The 21,303-nt window shown below is 47.4% G+C and overlaps 1 protein-coding gene across 10 annotated transcripts in view; it reads left to right on the forward strand.

Moving 5' to 3' along the window:
- Positions 1-21,303, forward strand: part of wnk1b (WNK lysine deficient protein kinase 1b) — a 122,635-nt gene that overhangs the window by 51,797 nt on the left and 49,535 nt on the right. For all 10 annotated transcript variants that reach the window (XM_066668267.1, XM_066668266.1, XM_066668269.1 and 7 more), the window contains exons 3-5: positions 6,431-6,603; positions 15,467-15,687; positions 17,740-17,897. In XM_066668267.1, coding sequence (XP_066524364.1) covers positions 6,431-6,603; positions 15,467-15,687; positions 17,740-17,897 — 552 coding nt within the window. The remainder of the gene's footprint in view (positions 1-6,430; positions 6,604-15,466; positions 15,688-17,739; positions 17,898-21,303) is intronic.

Raw genomic sequence — 21,303 nt, forward strand, 5'->3', positions numbered from 1 at the left:
GAGTCATTTCGGCTTTATTACAAATGCAAATCTTGGGGTTATTCGAGTGCACGGTTTTCGGGGAGTCTTGCTGAAACCCTGCGGTACGTCCTCTTCCAGACGCTTTTTGGAGATTTGATGCTGATCAGACGCTGGGGTTGATTCCTCCTCCTTCACCTCCTAGCCCACAGGCTTGTTGTTAATGGCCTAATCAGACCTGTGTGTGTGTGTGTGTGAGCACACTAGTCTATAAAGCAGCCGTTAATGCACCCACTCACATCTTTTTACAAATCCAATCAATCCTCTGCCTGCAAGACAGACGTCCAAGCGTGGCTTTTCCCACTTCGCCTTTTGCCGCTCCGCAGTCGTAGCTCTGCCAAACGGGCTCTCGGCGAAGCTGAGAGGAAAAACAAAGCAGCTTTGTGCTAATTTGATTTTAGGGGGAGCAGAACTGCTGTAGCATCTGTTATCGCATGGCACTGGCACGGCTTTTCCAGAAGTGTGACCGCTCTAGGGTCCAGGCCCCTCTGTTGTATCAGGCTGCCTCTGTGTGACGGGGTTGTTTACGGCCTGAAAGCTAGCACACGCTGACCGGAGCGAGAGGTCTCGTTTCACGGGGTGTTTTGTGCAAGGCAAACTAGAATAAACATTTGATTGTCTGTGTGGAGGGTCACATGGTGTGTGCCACTGGAAGCAGAAGATAAAAGCGAACCTGTTTTGTGTGTCAGCTTTTGTCTGCGGCTGCTTACAAATAGATGTCCGCGCTAATGGACTGCTCTTTTATTTGTTAAACTCTCGGCCCTTTGCTGCAGATGGAAACGATGACAAAATCGGAGCAAGGGAAATCTTTATAAATGTGAAAATATGCTTGAGTTTGGGGCAAAATGGTGGCTTTCTTGGGGTGGGTTTGTTCCTTAGTTAAAGAAACACTAGGTAAGATTGGGTAATTTTGCTCTTGTGCGCCCCCTAATGTTGCCGGGTGTATTTCACTTTTACAACACTGTCCTGAAATCAAGAAGGAGAGGAAAAGCAGGGGTTTGGTTTTCCTACCCTCCTCCGAAAGTTACATAGTGCAGTTTCTGAAGTGCTGAGCCCAGAGTAGCAGTGAGAAAGGTGCTGTTCTCTCTGATACAGCTCAGTGGAGCATCATAGTGATTTTGAAGCTGTAATTTTAAGGTGAAAAAATGACCTAGAGTTGCTTTAAAGCTCTGCCAGCGGCATGAGATATGGTAGTGTAATATCCTCAAATACAGGGCTATTAACGGTTATTGGTGTGGCCAGTGTGTGTGTGTGTGTACCTGTTTTGGAGAGAGAATGAGCTGTGTATAAATTTGCATAAACAAAGAGAGCTGGTTTTGTTTGTCTTGCCTTGTTTTCTGTGCAGCTTGAATTGTCCAGGAGCCAAGCTCGCAGGCCCAGCTCTACCATATTGTCCATGTGAGTTTGTTTATGTTTATGATGTCAGTAAAGACGGCCTGCGCTAAATACTCTCTGAGAAGTGTGTGGCCAGCTGGCCGAGCCCCAGAACTCATTTTATTGGAATTAATGAGTGTTTGGAGATGTACACAGACTGTTATTACTGTAAGGCCAAGGCCAAGGTGCGATGACACACACGTTACTACGGTTTACGGCAAATTCACGACGTCATTCAGGGACGTTACATCCTGTGCAGCTGAGCTTGAGAAGTTCATGTGTTCACAGATTGAATCATGCAAACAAACAAGCAATTTCTGACAATTGTTGGAAAGTTTGGACAAATATATATTTCCATGGGCTTCTTGGATCACCACGGCGACGTGCGTAGATAGAAAACACAGTTATGTGTTACTTTTTCATAGTAAACTGGGCCGGAAGGTTATCATTCCATCCTCATGACCCTCCTTTATCCTCATAATGCTGCGATGTGACACTATTCAAAGGTGTGAGTGATAGTGTGAGTGACAGGGTGAGTGTGTGACACTGTTCAAAGGTGTGAGTGACAGGGTGAGTGTGTGTGAGTGACAGGGTGAGTGTGTGACACTGTTCAAAAGTGTGAGTGATAGGGTGAGTGTGTGTGAGTGACAGGGTGAGTGTGTGACACTGTTCAAAGGTGTGAGTGATAGGGTGAGTGTGTGTGAGTGACAGGGTGAGTGTGTGACACTGTTCAAAGGTGTGAGTGATAGGGTGAGTGTGTGTGAGTGACAGGGTGAGTGTTTGATACCTAATTATTCTGGATAGGCTCTGGACTGACTGTGACCCTGATGAATGAATGAATGAATATATATATAAGGTAATCCCAGGGAGTTATATTGCAGTTATTCATCACCTGAGTGCTCATGATCATAACAGACCAATTGAAAAGAGCACAACCCCACAACCCACCTGTGTTCATATCTGTAGCAGCGTGGTGTTAAAAGTGACACTTGGGGTTTAACAAGACAAGCAGGCGCCAAAGATCAACACACACTTCCCTCACACTTTGAGTCTGACCCCAGTTTACACTTCCTGCCTCATCTTCATCTATCAGCAAACAGAGAAAGTACGTTTTAGCACCTTGATTCAGTTTATACCTTTTATATGGGAACAATCAATGCCTGTTTTCATTCCCCTCATTCTCATCCCCCAACATGGTGTGGAGGTCCACTCTGCAGCCTTCGGGATGTTGCAGAAGACCTTTCCCTTTGTCCCAGGCAGACATTGATTGGATTTCCTCCCAGACTCTTTGGAGTGTGGTGTGTTCTCACTGTGTCTGCGTGGGTTTCCTCCGAGTGACTGTCTGTGAGGAGTGTGTTGTGTTCTCACTGTGTCTGCGTGGGTTTCTTCTGGGTGACTGTCTGTGAGGAGTGTGGTGTGTTCTCCCTGTGTCTGCGTGGGTTTCCTCTGGGTGACTGTCTGTGAGGAGTGTGGTGTGTTCTCTCTGTGTCTGCGCGGGTTTCTTCCGGGTGACTGTCTGTGAGGAGTGTGGTGTGTTCTCACTGTGTCTGCGTGGGTTTCCTCCGGGTGACTGTCTGTGAGGAGTGTGGTGTGTTCTCACTGTGTCTGCGTGGGTTTCCTCCGGGTGACTGTCTGTGAGGAGTGTTTCACACCTCACACACCTCAGGAACCAATCCCGTCAACACGGGGTGAGCAGAGGAGGTGTAGGTGGAGACAGGGACTAACTGCATGTTTGTAGGTCTGTGCGCCATGTACTGTATGAAGGTTTGAATTAATAAGAATTTGTGTGGCATTAGGGGGCTTTTATTTTGGAAGTAACTTCTAGATCTGACTCTGAACAGTGATGAGGTTCTAGGGGTTTAATGGATGACCAGAGGGGGGCTTTGTTTGTGAAATCATGTGAATGCCTTACGTTTATCAAAACCTCCAGTGAACGTTTGTGAGCTGGTCAGAGCAGTGCTGTAAAACTGATTGGAGATGGATCTCAAGGTGCATCAGGAGCTCTAGTTTCTGTCTTTTTTCCTACAGTTGTGATTATTTTGATAGTATTAATGGCTACCACTCATTTGTTTCTCTTTCATAATCCTGTGATGAGGTTCTAGGGGTTTAATGGATGACCAGAGGGGGGCTTTGTTTGTGAAATCATGTGAATGCCTTACGTTTATCAAAACCTCCAGTGAACGTTTGTGAGCTGGTCAGAGCAGTGCTGTAAAACTGATTGGAGATGGATCTCAAGGTGCATCAGGAGCTCTAGTTTCTGTCTTTTTTCCTACAGTTGTGATTATTTTGATAGTATTAATGGCTACCACTCATTTGTTTCTCTTTCATAATCCTGCCTCTCTCTCTCTCTCACTCTCTCTCTGTCGGTCGCTCTGTCTCTCTCTCTCTCTCTCTCTCTGTCACTTTCTCTCTCTATCGGTCGCTCTCTCTCACTTTCTCTCTCTCTGTCGGTCGCTCTGTCTCTCTCTCTGTCACTTTCTCTCTCTGTCGGTCGCTCTGTCTTTCTCTCTCTCTCTCTCTCTCTCTGTCACTTTCTCTCTCTATCGGTCGCTCTCTCTCACTTTCTCTCTCTCTGTCGGTCGCTCTGTCTCTCTCTCTGTCACTTTCTCTCTCTGTCGGTTGCTCTGTCTCTCTCTCTCTGTCACTTTCTCTCTCTGTCGGTCGCTCTGTCTTTCTCTCTCTCTCTCTCTCTCTCTGTCACTTTCTCACTCTCTCTGTCGGTCGCTCTGTCTCTCTCTCTGTCACGTTCTCTCTCTGTCGGTCTCTCTCTCTCTCTCTCTCTCTCTCTCTCTCTCTCTCTCGTTCCTCCTCTTTGTCACAGACGACCCTGACCTCATGGGAGGTAGTAGATCTTAATGGCTAGCAGATGCTCGTTGCTAGTCCAGAAGCGCTGCTGGAGAATGAGCCGCTGCCTGCACTAATGTGGGGACTGGTCTCTGTGTTGTGTTCTGGCTGAAGGCAGGCTGACCTGACCCTTATAGACATGAGTGGACAGAGGTTAGAAGTAGCCAAGGCTTCTTGAGGCCTGAGATGTTTCTGAAGTGAGCTGTGAGTAGTAGATAGCAGTAATTCATATTTGGCTCATTTTCGTCTCAACCAGTGCCTCTGGCTTTCCTACGCTGGAGGGGTTTTATATGGACAGAGGAGGAAGAGACGCCTCACCTGCCCCTGATATACAGCCCTGGGGGTACAACACGGCCCCTTGGATAAGGTATTGGAAGGTTAAGGTCAAAGTGAGGGCAGCGAGGTGCAGGGTCACAGGGTCTGGTCACTGTCTGTGAGGAGTGTGGTGTGTTCTTTCTGTGTCTGCGTAGGTCTCCTTCTGGTGCTCCATTGTCCTCTCATCGTCCAAACACACACACTGGTTGTGCGACACTGTTAAAAGATGTGTGAGTGACTGGGTGAGTGTGTGAAACTGTCCACAGGTGTGTGTGTGTGAGAGTGACTGACTGTGTGAGTGTGTGAAACTGTCCACAGGTGTGTGTGGGTGACTGGGTGAGTGTGTGAAACTGTCCACAGGTGTGTGTGTGTGTGTGTGTGAGTGAGTGAGTGAGTGACTGGGTGAGTGTGTGAAACTGTCCACAGGTGTGTGTGTGTGTGTGTGAGTGAGTGACTGGGTGAGTGTGTGAAACTGTCCACAGGGGTGTGTGTGTGTGTGTGTGTGTGTGTGTGTGTGTGTGTGTGAGTGAGTGACTGGGTGAGTGTGTGAAACTGTCCACAGGTATGTGTGAGTGAGTGAGTGACTGGGTGAGTGTGTGAAACTGTCCACAGGTTTGAGTGACTGAGTGAGTGTGTGAAACTGTCCACAGGGGTGTGTGTGTGTGTGTGTGTGTGTGTGTGTGTGTGTGTGTGTGTGTGTGTGAGAGAGTGAGTGAGTGAGTGACTGGGTGACTGTGCGAGTGACTGGGTGAGTATGTGAAATTGACCTTGGGTGTTCCTGCTTTGGGTAGTGCTCTGTGGGTAGGCTGTAGACACACTCTGACCTTGAACATGATGAAGATGTTAATGAATGAATGAATGAATGAATGAGAGTCAGATTGGAGGTGATGGGTGTTTTATTTTCTGTCTCTGATCTGGGCGTATGACCGTGAGTCTGGAACAGCAGTCTGCGTAGATCCTTGTTTACAGCCATGATAAAAAAAGTCATTAGTCTGCAGTGTAAATGTGCTCTGGGCTTATGTCCATCCTGGCGCTGCCTGATCCGTCCACGTGGGCACTTTTGATTGATCTGTGAGCCCTGGCAGGAATGTGGCGTCGGATTACAGCGTCTGAATCAGACAGTGCACATTCACTGGACGGAGGGACACTCATCTCTCACAGGGCATTTCAACCCATTTAAGAAATCCAGGTTTTTCAAACCATCTCGAAAACATAAATGAATCATTACATCATCCGTCTGATCAGGACTCAGGATGCAGCATAGCCACGAGTCGTTCTGATTCTGCTCCGCTTCCTTCTGACGTCAAGTGCAGAGACTTTAGAATGGCCCGGCCTCCTCGTCTGAGTCTGTCCAACCACAGCGCTGGACTCACGTTTATGTGAGAGCGCAAATATGAGGTTAAACACAGCAAAACAGACACGACGAGCGCATAGAAATAAGAACGGAGAAGAAAGAAAACAGAGCCAAAACGTCTAAAAACCAGAGCTTCTGCTCCTTGCTCCTCACTGCTGTGCGCTCGGGGTCGGGGTGAACAGCGAGCGGCTCATTATCATTTAAAGGAACAGGTGCTGAAAGCGGGCGTTCTGAACAGGGGCTGTTTACACAGGGGGAGAACACTGCTGTGGTGTTTGATCTTTGAGGTGTTTTGACCAAAGCAGACCACAGACAATTCATTAAGACCCAGAAATGTTTTTCCTTGTGAAAAAGTGGTAGAACATGTCTTTATTAAGTAAAATATTGCGGAAATTGAGGTCTTTAAAGTCTTGCATGTTACCCATCTTTTGTAATTGTTCCCTGTGATGTATAAGGTTTGTACAAATCACTGTATGAAATAACCATTTTCGCTTTGTCCTTTCTCTCCTGTCTGTGTCTGCGCAGGACCGAAAGCTCTCCAAGTCCGAGCGGCAGCGCTTTAAAGAGGAGGCAGGCATGCTGAAAGGCCTGCAGCATCCCAACATTGTTCGCTTCTACGACTCCTGGGAGTCTCCCTCCAAAGGGCGCAAGTGCATCGTGCTGGTGACGGAGCTCATGACATCGGGGACCTTAAAAACGTGAGTCGCTGATGAACGTGCTTGTGGTCTTCGTGGTCTGCAGCTCCGAGGAGGTCACGTACATAACGTATATTTTCTGAGCTTTGTTCACATCAGCTTCTGTTCACGTTGCTGATAATTGTAAGCCCTCCATCTATCACTGGGCAGACAGCAGGAGGCCAGAGGCCGGTCATTGTCTGTTATAAAACACAGAGTCACAATAGAACGGATTTGGGACAAGTGCCCGGCGCTGGTGCAGGAGGAGAGCGGCGTGCCACCTCCATGAGAGGTGCACTGTGGGTTGCTGCCCTCTCGCCAGCTGCTGCTGCTGCAGATTCCACACATTCCTGCAATGTGGAGAGTGGAAGAGACTGAGGACATTCTCAGGGTCAGCAGCTCCCTCATGTGGATGTGTGGATTCTGACAGTAGTTCCATACTCTGTGAGAAATGCCTACATATATATACATGGATGTCATTGTTATTGTAGGAAATATATGACATGCATGGTTCCTAACTGTTAGAAATGACTCATCAGCAGTTGACGAAATTGTAAATGTCCGGTTGGGCTCTGTCTATTCGATCTATCAGGATTGTGCGAGCGTCATCTTTGTTTATGTCAGTTGATCAGGGCATGCTGAGTTCAGGGTCAGAGGATGATGTGCTCACGGCTCCCCCCCTCCTCAGTCTCCGTCATGCCTAACTGAATATCTGTCTTTGGTCTGTCTGGCTTGTGGCCTAATCACACACAGCAGCAACACCCCCACCATGACCAGAGACGCAGTGGCAGGGAAGCGGAGAACGGAGAAGATGATGTGATACTTTATTAATCCATTGGGGAAACTGAAACACTTCTTATAAAATTGGCAGTGAACAATATTATAACCCCTGGGGGCAAACCTCCGCTCTTACGTCCGCCGCTCCAGCATTTAGACCATGGCTTTATCCAGTAAGAAGACACCAGAGGTGTGGGAGGAACCTGTTACAGCTACGTAATCTCATGAGAAATAATGATAAAACAAAACTATAAGAAGTGATATGATGTGCGGGGTATAGCAAGGCACAACAATAAAAAGAGGTAGCGTGGGGGAGAGCAAACAAACCAAAATCCCCCCCCCCCAACGTAAATATTTACGTTGATTCATCCATTCATTGTCTGTAAACGCTTCTTCAGTTCAGAAGTCACTGAGTGGAAGGCGGGAACACACCCTGGAGGGGCCACAAGTGTTTGTTATTTATTTACTTATTTATTTATTGAAATGTTTTGGGGGGGGGGTGTGGAAGGAGACCAGGGCATTCCACTTCCATGTGGACACACGGAGAACACAGGGAGAAATTGCTCGTAATTTTTTTTTTATTTTGAATATACGTTGGAAAGCATGTTGCATGTTGGTAGGATATCACATGATTGCACTAGGAAAGTATATTCATTAATTTATTCATTGTCTGTAAGTGCCTGTGAGCCTACCCAGAATCACTGGGCTCAAGGCAGTAATACACCCCTGGAGCGTGGGAAGAAACCGGAGCACCCGGAGGAAACCCACGCAGACACAGGGAGAACACACCACACTCCTCACAGACAGTCACCCGGAGGAAACCCACGCAGACACAGGGAGAACACACCACACTCCTCACAGACAGTCACCCGGAGGAAACCCACGGAGACACAGGGAGAACACACCACACTCCTCACAGACAGTCACCCGGAGGAAACCCACGCAGACACAGGGAGAACACACCACACTCCTCACAGACAGTCACCCGGAGGAAACCCACGCAGACACAGGGAGAACACACCACACTCCTCACAGACAGTCACCCGGAGGAAACCCACGGAGACACAGGGAGAACACACCACACTCCTCACAGACAGTCACCCGGAGGAAACCCACGCAGACACAGGGAGAACACACCACACTCCTCACAGACAGTCACCCGGAGGAAACCCACGCAGACACAGGGAGAACACACCACACTCCTCACAGACAGTCACCCGGAGGAAACCCACGGAGACACAGGGAGAACACACCACACTCCTCACAGACAGTCACCCGGAGGAAACCCACGCAGACACAGGGAGAACACACCACACTCCTCACAGACAGTCACCCGGAGGAAACCTACGCAGACACAGATAGAACACACCACACTCCTCACAGACAGTCACCCGGAGCGGGACTCGAACCCTCAATCTGTGGCCTGGAAAGTATATTTCACAATGTTATTATATGATAATAATCTACTGGAAATTAAAACCAGACTTAGAATTGAAACACATGTAAATGGCCTCCCAAAAAGATATGGGAGATAATGGCGATATGAGCCTGATCTCTGGGTTTCCTTCCTGTTGTTATAGCTGCAGGTAATTTATTTTAGAGGTTGTTTGTTTCTGTGTGTACTTGACAGAATAATCGGTTTGCGATTTGGTTTCTGTTCAAAAGCAAATATTTCCTCCTCCTCTTCATCTTCTTTTTGTTCTTTTTCCATGGGATTTGTGCTAAATGTCAAGATGTGGGAGTGTCGCAACTGCATACCAGGACACCTGATCACTCCGTATAACCATGGGCCACCAAAGACCACACGGAGAGGCTTTTGTCTGTTTGTTTTAGCTTGTGTAAACTTATTTGCTCACCCTCTTGTGTTAGAGAGAGAAGATTTACCAGTCTGACCCCCTGAAGTGCTGGTAAACACCTTGGGAACAACAGTTGTCTCTTCCTGTGTTCGATCAGCCTCTGTCGAACTCCGCGAGACTGAACCGCCGGCTCTCCGTCGCTGTTGTGGAGAGTGGCTTACGTCGTGTTCAGCATTTCTGTTTCAGTGGAGTGAGCAGGAAGAGATGAAGAGCGGAGATAGCGAGTTTGTGCAGATGGTGAACAGCAGGTCTCTGGGGGGGGTGGGGATGGGGGGGCTCTGTGGCAGCTGATGAATGATGAGACAGTTTTGCTTGGAGGTTTGTTACGCCTCCAGGCTTCACTCCTGAGCTCACCTTGGGCAACAGGCCCACATGTCACTCATGCAGCAAAGCAGCCGCGCCCCTTGTGTCTCTGATATTTGCATATCTCTCGTGTTTTTATGACATGACGCATTGGAATTTTGACAGTAACACTGTGCTGTGGGTCATTGTTCGTTATGCTGCAAGATTTCTTACGACCTGTGACACAAACCCGCATCAACGTCCTCGACCCGCTTTTAACTGTCCGCTTTTCCTCAACCACGGCTCTAACGGGAACCACGGGCTTTGAAAAACACAACAACACCGGCAAAGTTTGTTGTCTTTAGGACTGAACAGAGCTCCGCGCCCCTGTTCTCACAGATCAGTTTTCCGTCTTGCACGTTTGGCTTTCGCTGGAGAAATTTTCCTCAGCCACCGACCCAAGGAGCGTTTGAACCTCTTTAAAACCCCTCTGAGGAAAGTTACACTTCAAAAAATGAAATCTAAGCAAGTAAAACGTACTTAAATCTAGTGTAAATATCTAGTTTTATTCATTTGGAAATTATCGTAAGAATACAATAAGATTATTTTTTCTAACTTATTTTTACCTGTTTTAAGTCATTTTATCTACAGAAAGTGTCTTATTTCAGTGGCAGATATTTTTTCTTAATTCAAGAATTATCATAAAATTATGCTTAAAAGAAGCAAAAATATCTGCCACTGGAATAAGACACTTTCTGTAGACACTTTCTTAAAACAGGTAAAAATAAGTTAGAAATAAGTTGAATGATTTTATTGTATTCTTACGACAATTTCCAAATGAATAAAACTAGATATTTACACTAGATTTAAGTACATTTTACTTGCTTAGATTTCATTTTTTGCAGTGTACAAGCTGCTGCTGAGAGTTGGATAAAAGCAAATGTGAAAGCTGCTGTAACTTCAGAGAGTTTACAAGCGGCGGGTTTGTGCTGGAGCTCTGCATTTCCTGGTGATTGACAGGTCTCTGGCCAATCAGCACTCTGCAGGGTTTACACATCAAAGTTTAGTACCGACTCGGCTCGGTTGGAACCTTAAGCGAGCAAAGACTAAAAAACACCTGGCTCCAGGGACCAAGGACCAGGACCAGATTTAGGCAGTGGAAAAGCAAAAGAGCTGAGCCAAGTCGAGTCCATGCAGTGGAAAAGTGCCTTAAATTTAAAGTTGAATGAGGAAAAATGGGAAAGTATTACCGTTGATGATCTGCAGATCCTCATGTTATCATCTTGTAATTCACTCATTCACATACTCACTCACTCACTCACTCAATCACTGTTAGTATTTGCACCACAGGTGGCGCTGTTTCTCACAAACCACATATAGGCATCAACAGTACTGCCGTACAAAGCCCTGCTCCTTCAGGTCATGGTGGACAAAGCAGAAGATCTATTGGTAGAGGACGTGAACCCTGCATTGTGCTGTGGTTGTGGGTTCAACACCCACCTCGGGTCTCTGTCTGTGAAAGGTACGGTGTGTTCTCCACACGCCCACATTGCTTTCTTCCCACAATCCAAACAAAACCACACATGCTGATTAGAGGAGTGGCTGTAGAAAACAGGTCACAGGTGTGTGACTGTGTGAGTGACTGGGTGGGTGTGTGAAACTGTTTACAGGTGTGTTTGTGTGAGTGTTTGATGCCCTATGATGGACTGGTGCACTGTCCAGGGTGTGTTCCTGCATTGCCCCCCAATGATTCCAGGTAGACTCTGGACCCAAAATGAAGGAATGAATTGCACTGAGTAATATCTAGTGTTTTTATTTGCATGCATTTGTGGGATGAGCAGTAGAGCTGAGTGTGTAGGTTGCACCCATGAAAACTTTGCCAAATCCTTTCAATAATAATCTACCAAACAGAAATGTCCTTACTTGTTGTACTCTGCTTATTTTGTTTGTTAAATTCTTTAAGAGCTAATCTGTAAATGGTGCAGCGCTTTTATTTTATTATTTTTATTTTATTAATGTAGATTTCTCTCCTTTTAATCAGTCCAGAAAAGTGAAATTAAACCTGAAGCACAGGCCCAGTACCCCTCTATTACATTAGCTGTGTGTGTGTGTGTTAACTTACTCGTCCCCACCTGAAGCTTGTGTACGCAGGTGATGGATGAACCACTCGGAACGCTTGGCTTATGAATGCATTCCTGACACATTTCTGCTTGACAGAACAAATAAACCCTCCCTCTAAACAGGGTCTGTGCCTGTGTAAGCCAGCGGTGCCTTATCTGATTCTCCTCCACACAAACCGGTCGGGCCACCGTGGGCAGCTGACTATTGATTGTAGCACAGAGAATTAATCAGCCCCCTGGTTTTATTTACAGAGTCTTAGGTCCTGCATTTGTTTTGTTAAAGATGGATGTTGCAGGTCCTCCAGCACAGCCTGTTAATCTTGTTTCTCGTGAAAACATAGCACTGCTGTTATTACTGCTCCTAATAACGACAGGAATAAGGATAATTGGAGCAATATACGAAAACAGAAGACGGGAAATGGAAAAGTAAATCTTAGAAAACAAGTCCAGAACACATCCTGTTCTCCAGCTCCGTTATCGCACAGAGGATTACTTCGCCCTGAACTATTGTTTGTGTGGGAAATTAAATATTTTCCACTGTATATATGTGTTCAGTTCCTCGCTGCTTTACAAAATCAGCTCCGAATCCTTAGATTGTTTTCTTTAGCGTCTTTCCAATTCAAACAGTATAGGTTTGGTCAAAAATCAAGAGCGGGTTATTGTTAATTCTCACGACAAAATAAACACATACAACATTTAAAGGAACATTCACTCATTCATTGTCTGTAACCCTTATCCAGTTCAGGGTCACGGTGGGTCCAGAGTCTACCTGACATCACTGGGCGCAAGGCTGGAACATACCCTGGATGAGGCGCCAGTCCTTCACAGGGCGGCACAGACGAACACACACATTCACTCACACACTCACACCTATGGACACTTTTGAGTCTCCAATCCACCTACCAACGTGTGTTTTTGGACTGTGGGAGGAAACCGGAGCACCCGGAGGAAACCCACGCAGACACAGGAAGAACACACCACACTCCTCACAGACAGTCACCTGGAGGAAACCCACGCAGACACAGGGAGAACACACCACACTCCTCACAGACAGTCACCTGGAGGAAACCCACGCAGACACAGAGAGAACACACCACACTCCTCACAGACAGTCACCCGGAGGAAACCCACGCAGACACAGAGAGAACACACCGCACTCCTCACAGACAGTCACCCGGAGGAAACCCACGCAGACACAGAGAGAACACACCACACTCCTCACAGACAGTCACCCGGAGGAAACCCACACAGACACAGGGAGAACACACCGCACTCCTCACAGACAGTCACCCGGAGGAAACCCACGCAGACACAGGGAGAACACACCGCACTCCTCACAGACAGTCACCCGGAGGAAACCCACGCAGACACAGGGAGAACACACCACACTCCTCACAGACAGTCACCCGGAGGAAACCCACGCAGACACAGAGAGAACACACCACACTCCTCACAGACAGTCACCCGGAGGAAACCCACGCAGACACAGGGAGAACACACCACACTCCTCACAGACAGTCACCCGGAGGAAACCCACGCAGACACAGAGAGAACACACCACACTCCTCACAGACAGTCACCCGGAGGAAACCCACGCAGACACAGGGAGAACACACCACACTCCTCACAGACAGTCACCCGGAGGAAACCCACGCAGACACAGAGAGAACACACCACACTCCTCACAGACAGTCACCCGGACGAAACCCACGCAGACACAGAGAGAACACACCACACTCCTCACAGACAGTCACCCGGACGAAACCCACGCAGACACAGAGAGAACACACCACACTCCTCACAGACAGTCACCCGGAGGAAACCCACGCAGACACAGGGAGAACAAACCACACTCCTCACAGACAGTCACCCAGAGTGGGAATCAAACACACAACCTCTAGGTCCCTGGAGCTGTGTGACTGCGACACCTACCTGTTGCGCCACCGTGCCGCCCATTTAAAGGAACACTGTAGTTTTTTTTTGTTTTTTTTTACTGTAAAATTACAGCTTCAAAATCATTGTAATGCTCAACTGAGCTGTAACAGGGAGAATAGAGCCACTGCAGTCGCTTTTCCAGGCTCAGGACTGCAGAATCTGCACTATGTAACTTTTGGAGGAGGGTAGGGAATACACTGTGCACTTTATGAGCTACATCAGCAACACCACATATGAAATGTGTGTTTACAATGTGGAAATATGAAGTTACTGAGAGTGTACATCAGTCCATAAAACCGCATCTCTAACAGGTATCAAACTTCTGGTGCAGTTTTCTGTAGAAACAGCTCACTGACAGCTGCACGTCCTTTCAGACCCATTTTGCTGAGGTCTTCTTAATAAGAGCGAGAGGACTGACGCTAACCCCTGAGGCAAGAGTGGAGCTTGAATCTCATCACTATACAATTATTCAGAGTGTCCCAGCTATTGAATTATGGCTTATTCCTTGTTATTTAAAAAGGAACATAATGTCAGTGACCTCTGGGAAATACCTTTTGTTAAAAGAGCACAGCAAAAAGGGGATCATTAAACAGAAGTGTAGGCTCTTTTTACTCATAATGTATTAAAAGGTCCACCGACACAATCCGAGGATGAGGATGCTGTAGGTGTGTGTGTGTGTGTGTACCTGTGTTTCTCAGCCATCTCGTGTAGCAGCGATGGGCCCCAGTTCCCTCTGCCTCTGTGCTCTCACTGAGTAGATTGTTGTAATGAGGATTAAGGGGCTAAATCCTGGCTATGGCCAGTCTCCAAATGATTTGGTTAGGGCAGGCTAATCTAATGAAAGTGCTGGGTGGGGGTTACACTGCCCCCATCACATGCTGCTGTCCTCCCCGTTACCCGAGCTATTTCTCTGCCTGTGAGCGCGGAAATTGCATTGTCCTCTGATGAAATACAAATCCCATAATGCCAGGGTACAGAAGAAATATAGTATTCAGTTCAGTCCAATCTGTCTTCACTCTGTAATCATTTAAATCTCTCCCTGATGAGGACAGAGGTGACGCCATCCAATTTGTCTGTCTGAGTGTGTCTGATCTCCTCGTGCGCCTTAGCTAATGGTGAAAAGATAATACCCTGTTTAGCGCTATCAAATCACCGTTTGATTAAAGCTGCGCTCCACACCCTGACCCCACCTTTCCACGTTAAATAACATTAAAGCTGCTCTCTCTCTGCTCTTCTCTCCTGTCCCCTGTGTTTCTGAGACCGTTCAGATGAGCCTCGCTGGGTATTTAGTGGTGGAAGTTCGGCCTTGTGTTAACCCCTCCTGCACCAACCTTTACAGAGCATTTAAAATGGGCATAAAATCTCCCTTAAAGAAATCTATGACCTGCTTTGGTCAAAATACCACAAAGATAAAACCCCACAGCAGTGTTCTCCCCCTGTGTAAACAGCCCTGTCTAAACGCCCGCTTTCAGCACCTGTTCCTTTAAATGATAATGAGCCGCTCGCTGTTCACCCCGACCCCGAGCGCACAGCAGTGAGGAGCGAGGAGCAGAAGCTCTGGATTTTAGCCGTTTTCACTCTGTTCTCTTTCTTCTCCGTTTTTACTCAGTGCTCTTATTTCTCCGCGTCTGTTTTAGCTGTTTTAAGCATGGGTCCAGCGCTGTGATTGGACAGGCTCAGACGAGGGGGCGGGGCAAATCTAAGTCTCTACTCTTGACGTCAGAAGTGGAGCAGAATCAGAACGACTCATTTTATCTCATGTTTTCTGACTTGGAAAGCATCAAAACCTGGCTGGGTGGTCTTGTTTCACAGTGTGTGAGTTGGTGGGCTCGAGAAACAGCATCAAGCTCTTACCACCAAGGTCTTGAATGGTCCATAGATATTGTTGAATGAATATACCCTCTGTTCTGTGTTTAGATATCTGAAGCGGTTCAAGGTGATGAAGATCAAGGTTCTGCGGAGCTGGTGCCGTCAGATCCTGAAGGGCCTACATTTCCTCCACACTAGGACTCCACCCATCATCCACCGGGACCTCAAGTGCGACAACATCTTCATCACCGGCCCCACTGGCTCTGTTAAGATTGGCGACCTGGGCCTGGCGACTCTGAAGCGCTCTTCTTTCGCCAAAAGTGTTATAGGTACGGCTTAGCCTTTGGCTTTTGTCTGTCCTCTCTCACCAAGTCAGACCTCTTCAAGAATGGGAATGCTCTATGAATGTGAGACCACAGTTTTCCAGGCAGCCAAGGTGTTTGTTTCAGGGCGGAGGACCTGCGATTGGGGAAAGTGCAGATGTAATCCGTCTGTGTTCGCTTCTTTTCAAAGAGGGAAAACACCTTTAATCCTCGATGCCTGCTGAAACCAGTAATGAGCACAGGCAAACAACTAATTGGCTTGTAAAAAGATCTGGTGAGACCGCTTAAAATTTCCATAAACGCTGGCGTGTTTAACCTTGGAATCGCTGTTAAGTGTTCAGCCACAGGGACCTTTTCTCATGCTTCATTGGCAGCTACACTTTGGTGTAGAGAACTGTGGACTTCAGTGATTAAACGATGCTTAAGTTGCATATAATGTGACATTTTTTTTTTCTCCAAAGGTTTGCCTCACCACATTTGTTTCCTTCCCTCTCAGGAGTTGATCTCTGAGATGCTGTGATTTCTGATTTTCGCTCCTTATCCTTTGTTCTCAGAAGATCCCATTCCCTCCTTCTCCTTCATTTTATTTAATTTAATTTAACACCCCACCTCTCGCCTCTTTTTTTTTTTTTTTTTCTCCAGTATTTGTTTTTTTTCCCCCCTGATTGTAGGGCTATAAGCTTAAGTGTCCCTTTCTGTGCTGTAAGGATTATTTAATGTTCTGCAGCTCTGACAGTAAGTATGCTGAAAAATGGCACTGGTAAGTGTTGACATTCAACGGCCCACAGTTTAAAAGAACATGACTGAACGTGGTTTCCGTGCAAGGCCTTTCCTCAAACTCAACCTGGTGCACAGAGCTAATTAATGTTCCTCTTGCTTTGAGGTGTGCTTTTCTATCTGTCTCTCTGTTCGTCTGTGTGTATGAACATTTCCTCTTAACAGGCCAAGTGCAAGGTGAGTGGACGTTGCCTTTTCTGAAGTTTGTGTTGTATCCTGTTGGAAAGATTTGTACATTTAACATGAAAAGCCCATCTCTGTGAAAGCTGGTGCTATTCCACTGCATGGTACCTACTCTACTCGACTCTACTCTCTGTTTGGTCTCTGGTCCCTGGTTCGATTTCCACTACCACAGCTCCCTCACGAAATGTAGCAGGTGACATCCCAAAACCCTGTCTCTAACAGGAATACCGGGCTTTGGAAACCACAGCAACGGCGGCGGTAACGTTATTCACGGTGGTGTTGTTGTTTGGGACTGAACACAGCTCCGTCATCAGTTCAGACAGATCAGTAGAGTTTGTTCCTTCCTTGTTGCAGCGTCCAGCTCTCGCTGGATTCTTTCGTCGGCCACCGATCCGAGGAGCGTTTGAACCTCTTCAAAAGACCACGGCGTCATTTTACGAGCTGCCGTCGTGAGTCGGATAAAAACAAACGTGATCTCTGCTGCAGCTGGAGATTTTACAGATGGAGAGTTGGTGCTGGTCGTCTGCGTTGCGTGGCGTAGAGTGACGACTCTCTCTGGACGATCAGCGCTCTGCAAGGTTTACACGCCACGGTTTAGTCCCTACTCGACTCGCTCTGAACCACGAGAGAACAGCCGCTAAACAAGAACCCGCCTCCAGAACCAGGACCAGGACCGGGTCGAGTCGTGTAGAGTATGGACCATGCCGTAGAAAAGCGCCGTTAGATAACGTTTTACACCAATACCTGAGGGAAAATTTGTCTGGGTTTTCTCCGTGCACCAGTACTTCAGCTCTAAAAGAAGGCCTTGCAGAGAAAGCACTGAAACATTCCTCCACTGAATAACTGAAGGCAGTTTTCCTCCTTCCTCTTCTTTTTTTATTTTTATTTTTTCCCCTCATCTTTTTCGCTCCATTCTACTATCTCTCTCTCTCCCCCTCTTTCCCCTCTTTCCCTCTCGCTGTCTTTCCTCTCAGGGGAGAACGGAGCAGTGACGTGACCCTCCTCCCGTCTCTCTCTCCCTTCCTTCTGTCCTCGCTGGCCCTGCTGGGTGAGTACAGGTCCGAGCCTCAGAGATCTGAATGGTTCTTTTGATTTAAGGTACCCCTGAGTTCATGGCGCCTGAGATGTATGAAGAGAAGTATGACGAGTCGGTGGATGTGTATGCCTTTGGGATGTGCATGTTGGAGATGGCTACCTCAGAGTACCCGTACTCCGAGTGTCAGAACCCCGCTCAGATCTACCGCCGGGTCACCAGCGTGAGTAACTCCCTCAAACTCTCCACTCTCCTAAGACCATGGCCGCAATTTCTCTCCCTCACTCTTTCCATCTCCACCTCACACTGTCTCTCTGAGCTTCCTTAATCCGTGCTCATCGCCATCCTCCCTCTCCTCCTCCGACTCTTACCAGCGTTCTTTGCCGTGTTGCTCTCACATATAAGAGACTGATCTCGGCTTCCGTTATTTAATATCAGTTCCTGCCTTGACTACTGCCATTGTTAGTTCCCATTTTCAAGTGGACTATAAATACTCTGCGCACTGGAGACATTTTCCCTGACGGTGACACACAGACTGTAAATCATAGCTTTGATCCAATTACGTGTACAAGCATGCAGCTGTGACAGTAGCAAGCATGTGCTTTTCATCATAACGTGATCTACTTTTAAAGCCGCTGACTAAATGTATAAAAATGGATGGTGATCTTAAAGAAACGCCACAGAATCAGCAGTTACCCCAGTGTCATATTCAGTTCAATATACAGTCACTGTTCAAAAATAGCATGCATCTCCAGAATAGTAGCAGTCAATGTAAAATGCATTTTGGACAGTGACTATATATGTATTTATACGGTAATGTAGTTTAATGGTAGTTACAAATCACTGCTGATCTGAGAGGGCGTACCAAGCCACAGAATGATTGACGGCGGCGGTGGCCGCACAGAGCGCAGCAGATTGCTAGCACGAGCAGGAAACTCTGGGTTTGTACGCCCCTGCAGTGGATGAGGACTGAGTGACGACCAGCGAATACATTGTAGTCTTTGATCTTTTAGAACGCAAACACACAACGGGGATGTCTGGGGTGATGCGTGTTTTTTCGGGAAGCTCGCTCATCCTGCTGTGATTTTGACGCACTCCACATGCAGTAGGTGCATCATTGAGGACACGTGAGACACTCCTCCGCTCCCAGCAGAGCTTTAGAGGCCGACTGCACTGAAGGCAATGTTTTATCGAAGGGAGGGTTCTGTGTCAGACCTGATGTCGTGTAAACACTGTTTAGCCCCACCCACTAAGATCCAACAGACAACTGCAGAATGTTTATTTAAATATCTCTAAAAAGACAAAACGGGCGGCACGGTGGCGCAGCAGGTAGTGTCGCAGTCACACTGCACCCCGGGGCCTGGAGGTTGTGGGATCGATTCACGCTCCAGGTGACTGTCTGTGAGGAGTGTGGTGTGTTCTCCCTGTGACTGTGTGGGTTTCCTCCGGGTGACTGTCTGTGAGGAGTGTGGTGTGTTCTCCCTGTGTCTGCGTGGGTTTCCTCCGGGTGGCTGTGAGGAGTGTGGTGTGTTCTCCCTGTGTCTGTGTGGGTTTCCTCCGGGTGACTGTCTGTGAGGAGCGTGGTGTGTTCTCCCTGTGTCTGCATGGGATTCCTCCGGGTGACTGTCTGTGAGGAGCGTGGTGTGTTCTCCCTGATTCAGTGTGTGGAATCTAAGCTTCAGACTAATTTCTTCTACATTTTATAGCAGAGTGACTGCTTTGTTTGTAGTAAATCAAATAACTTTGAAGCCATTGTGTTGTACTTTTCCTTATAAGCCTTTTATAAATGGACACTGTTTAATTCCTGCCCAGCTGAGGTCACTGACCCCGAGGGCCATTGTTAACCATTGCGCAAAACATCAGTCCGGCTGCTGCAGCCTACAAACTCAATCTAAATCCAGTCCTTAATGGCAGGCCTTTCATTTCCTTCCACGAATTGCTTGTTTTGCTTTTGGATGAAAAAAAAAAGGCATTCAGGAGTATTCTAGCGTCCAGGCTAAGAGTCAGTTGAGTGGTCTTATGATGCCTGGAAAACATTTTTAGGGGTATTTGATGTAAAGAAGTTGAAAACATGCTTCAATCAATCATAGCATCAAAGCTAGCTCCTAGTCTCTACACTCACTGTCCACACAGGACCACTTTGAAGTTCCACAATTACAGACTGTAGTCCATCTGTTGCTGTGCATGTTTTGTTAGTCCCCTTTCACCCATGGACTACACAGTGCACCTATAAATACCATGTAATACAGTGCGTGCTCTCGACCGTTTCCAGATCTCGCCTCTTGCCGGGCCAGTGTTATTTTCAGAGCTCACGCTGGCTTGGCGATCAGTCCTTCTCTGAATTAAATTAGGTGTTCTGCTGATGGAGTTTAATAAATCTGTGTGAAGGATAAGCTCTGATATTCAGTTCATCCAGCGGAGGAGATTTCAGTCTAAAAACAGGAAGCTGCTCTTTCTTCACTGTGTTAATGTTAGTTCTGTGTTTTTTCTGACGTTAGAAGGTGGGTTCACTGGAGTAATATACTGCCCCCAAGGCAAAAACCTCACTGAATCCAAAATCAAGTGTTTGTAAAACGTATAACTCCTTCGCTCACGCTGCTTGACTTTCTGTTTGCAGTTAAGTCACAAACCCCATTGCAGCCCCATTGGCTCATGATTTTGTGAGTTACAGCTCCGTGCTCCAGACGAAATACGACATCTCGGGCAATGAGATCGTAGTCAAAAAGATTGAAATGAGAATTTGAATTTGTTTGCAAATTTAAATTGGAAATATTTTAGTTCTCTTTCAAATTCTTATATTTTTTGATGTTTAAAAAGCTATGGACACTTTTGAGTATCCAATCCACCTAGCAACATGTGTTTTTGGAGCGTAGGAGGAAACCCACACAGACACAGGGAGAACACACCACACTCCTCACACACAGTCACCCGGAGGAAACCCACGCAGACACAGAGAGAACACACCACACTCCTCACAGACAGTCACCCGGAGGAAACCCACGCAGACACAGGGAGAACACACCACACTCCTCACAGACAGTCACCAGGAGGAAACCCACACAGACACAGGGAGAACACACCACACTCCTCACAGACAGTCACCCGGAGGAAACCCACACAGACACAGAGAGAACACACCACACTCCTCACAGACAGTCACCAGGAGGAAACCCACACAGACACAGGGAGAACACACCACACTCCTCACAGACAGTCACCCAGAGGAAACCCACGCAGACACAGGGAGAACACACCACACTCCTCACACACAGTCACCCGGAGGAAACCCACGCAGACACAGAGAGAACACACCACACTCCTCACAGACAGTCACCCGGAGGAAACCCACGCAGACACAGAGAGAACACACCACACTCCTCACAGACAGTCACCAGGAGGAAACCCACACAGACACAGGGAGAACACACCACACTCCTCACAGACAGTCACCCGGAGGAAACCCACGCAGACACAGAGAGAACACACCACACTCCTCACAGACAGTCACCCGGAGGAAACCCACATAGACACAGGGAGAACACACCACACTCCTCACAGACAGTCACCAGGAGGAAACCCACACAGACACAGGGAGAACACACCACACTCCTCACAGACAGTCACCAGGA

This window comes from Hoplias malabaricus, chromosome 4 (assembly GCF_029633855.1).
Source record: "Hoplias malabaricus isolate fHopMal1 chromosome 4, fHopMal1.hap1, whole genome shotgun sequence".
Taxonomy (NCBI): Eukaryota; Metazoa; Chordata; class Actinopteri; order Characiformes; family Erythrinidae; genus Hoplias; species Hoplias malabaricus.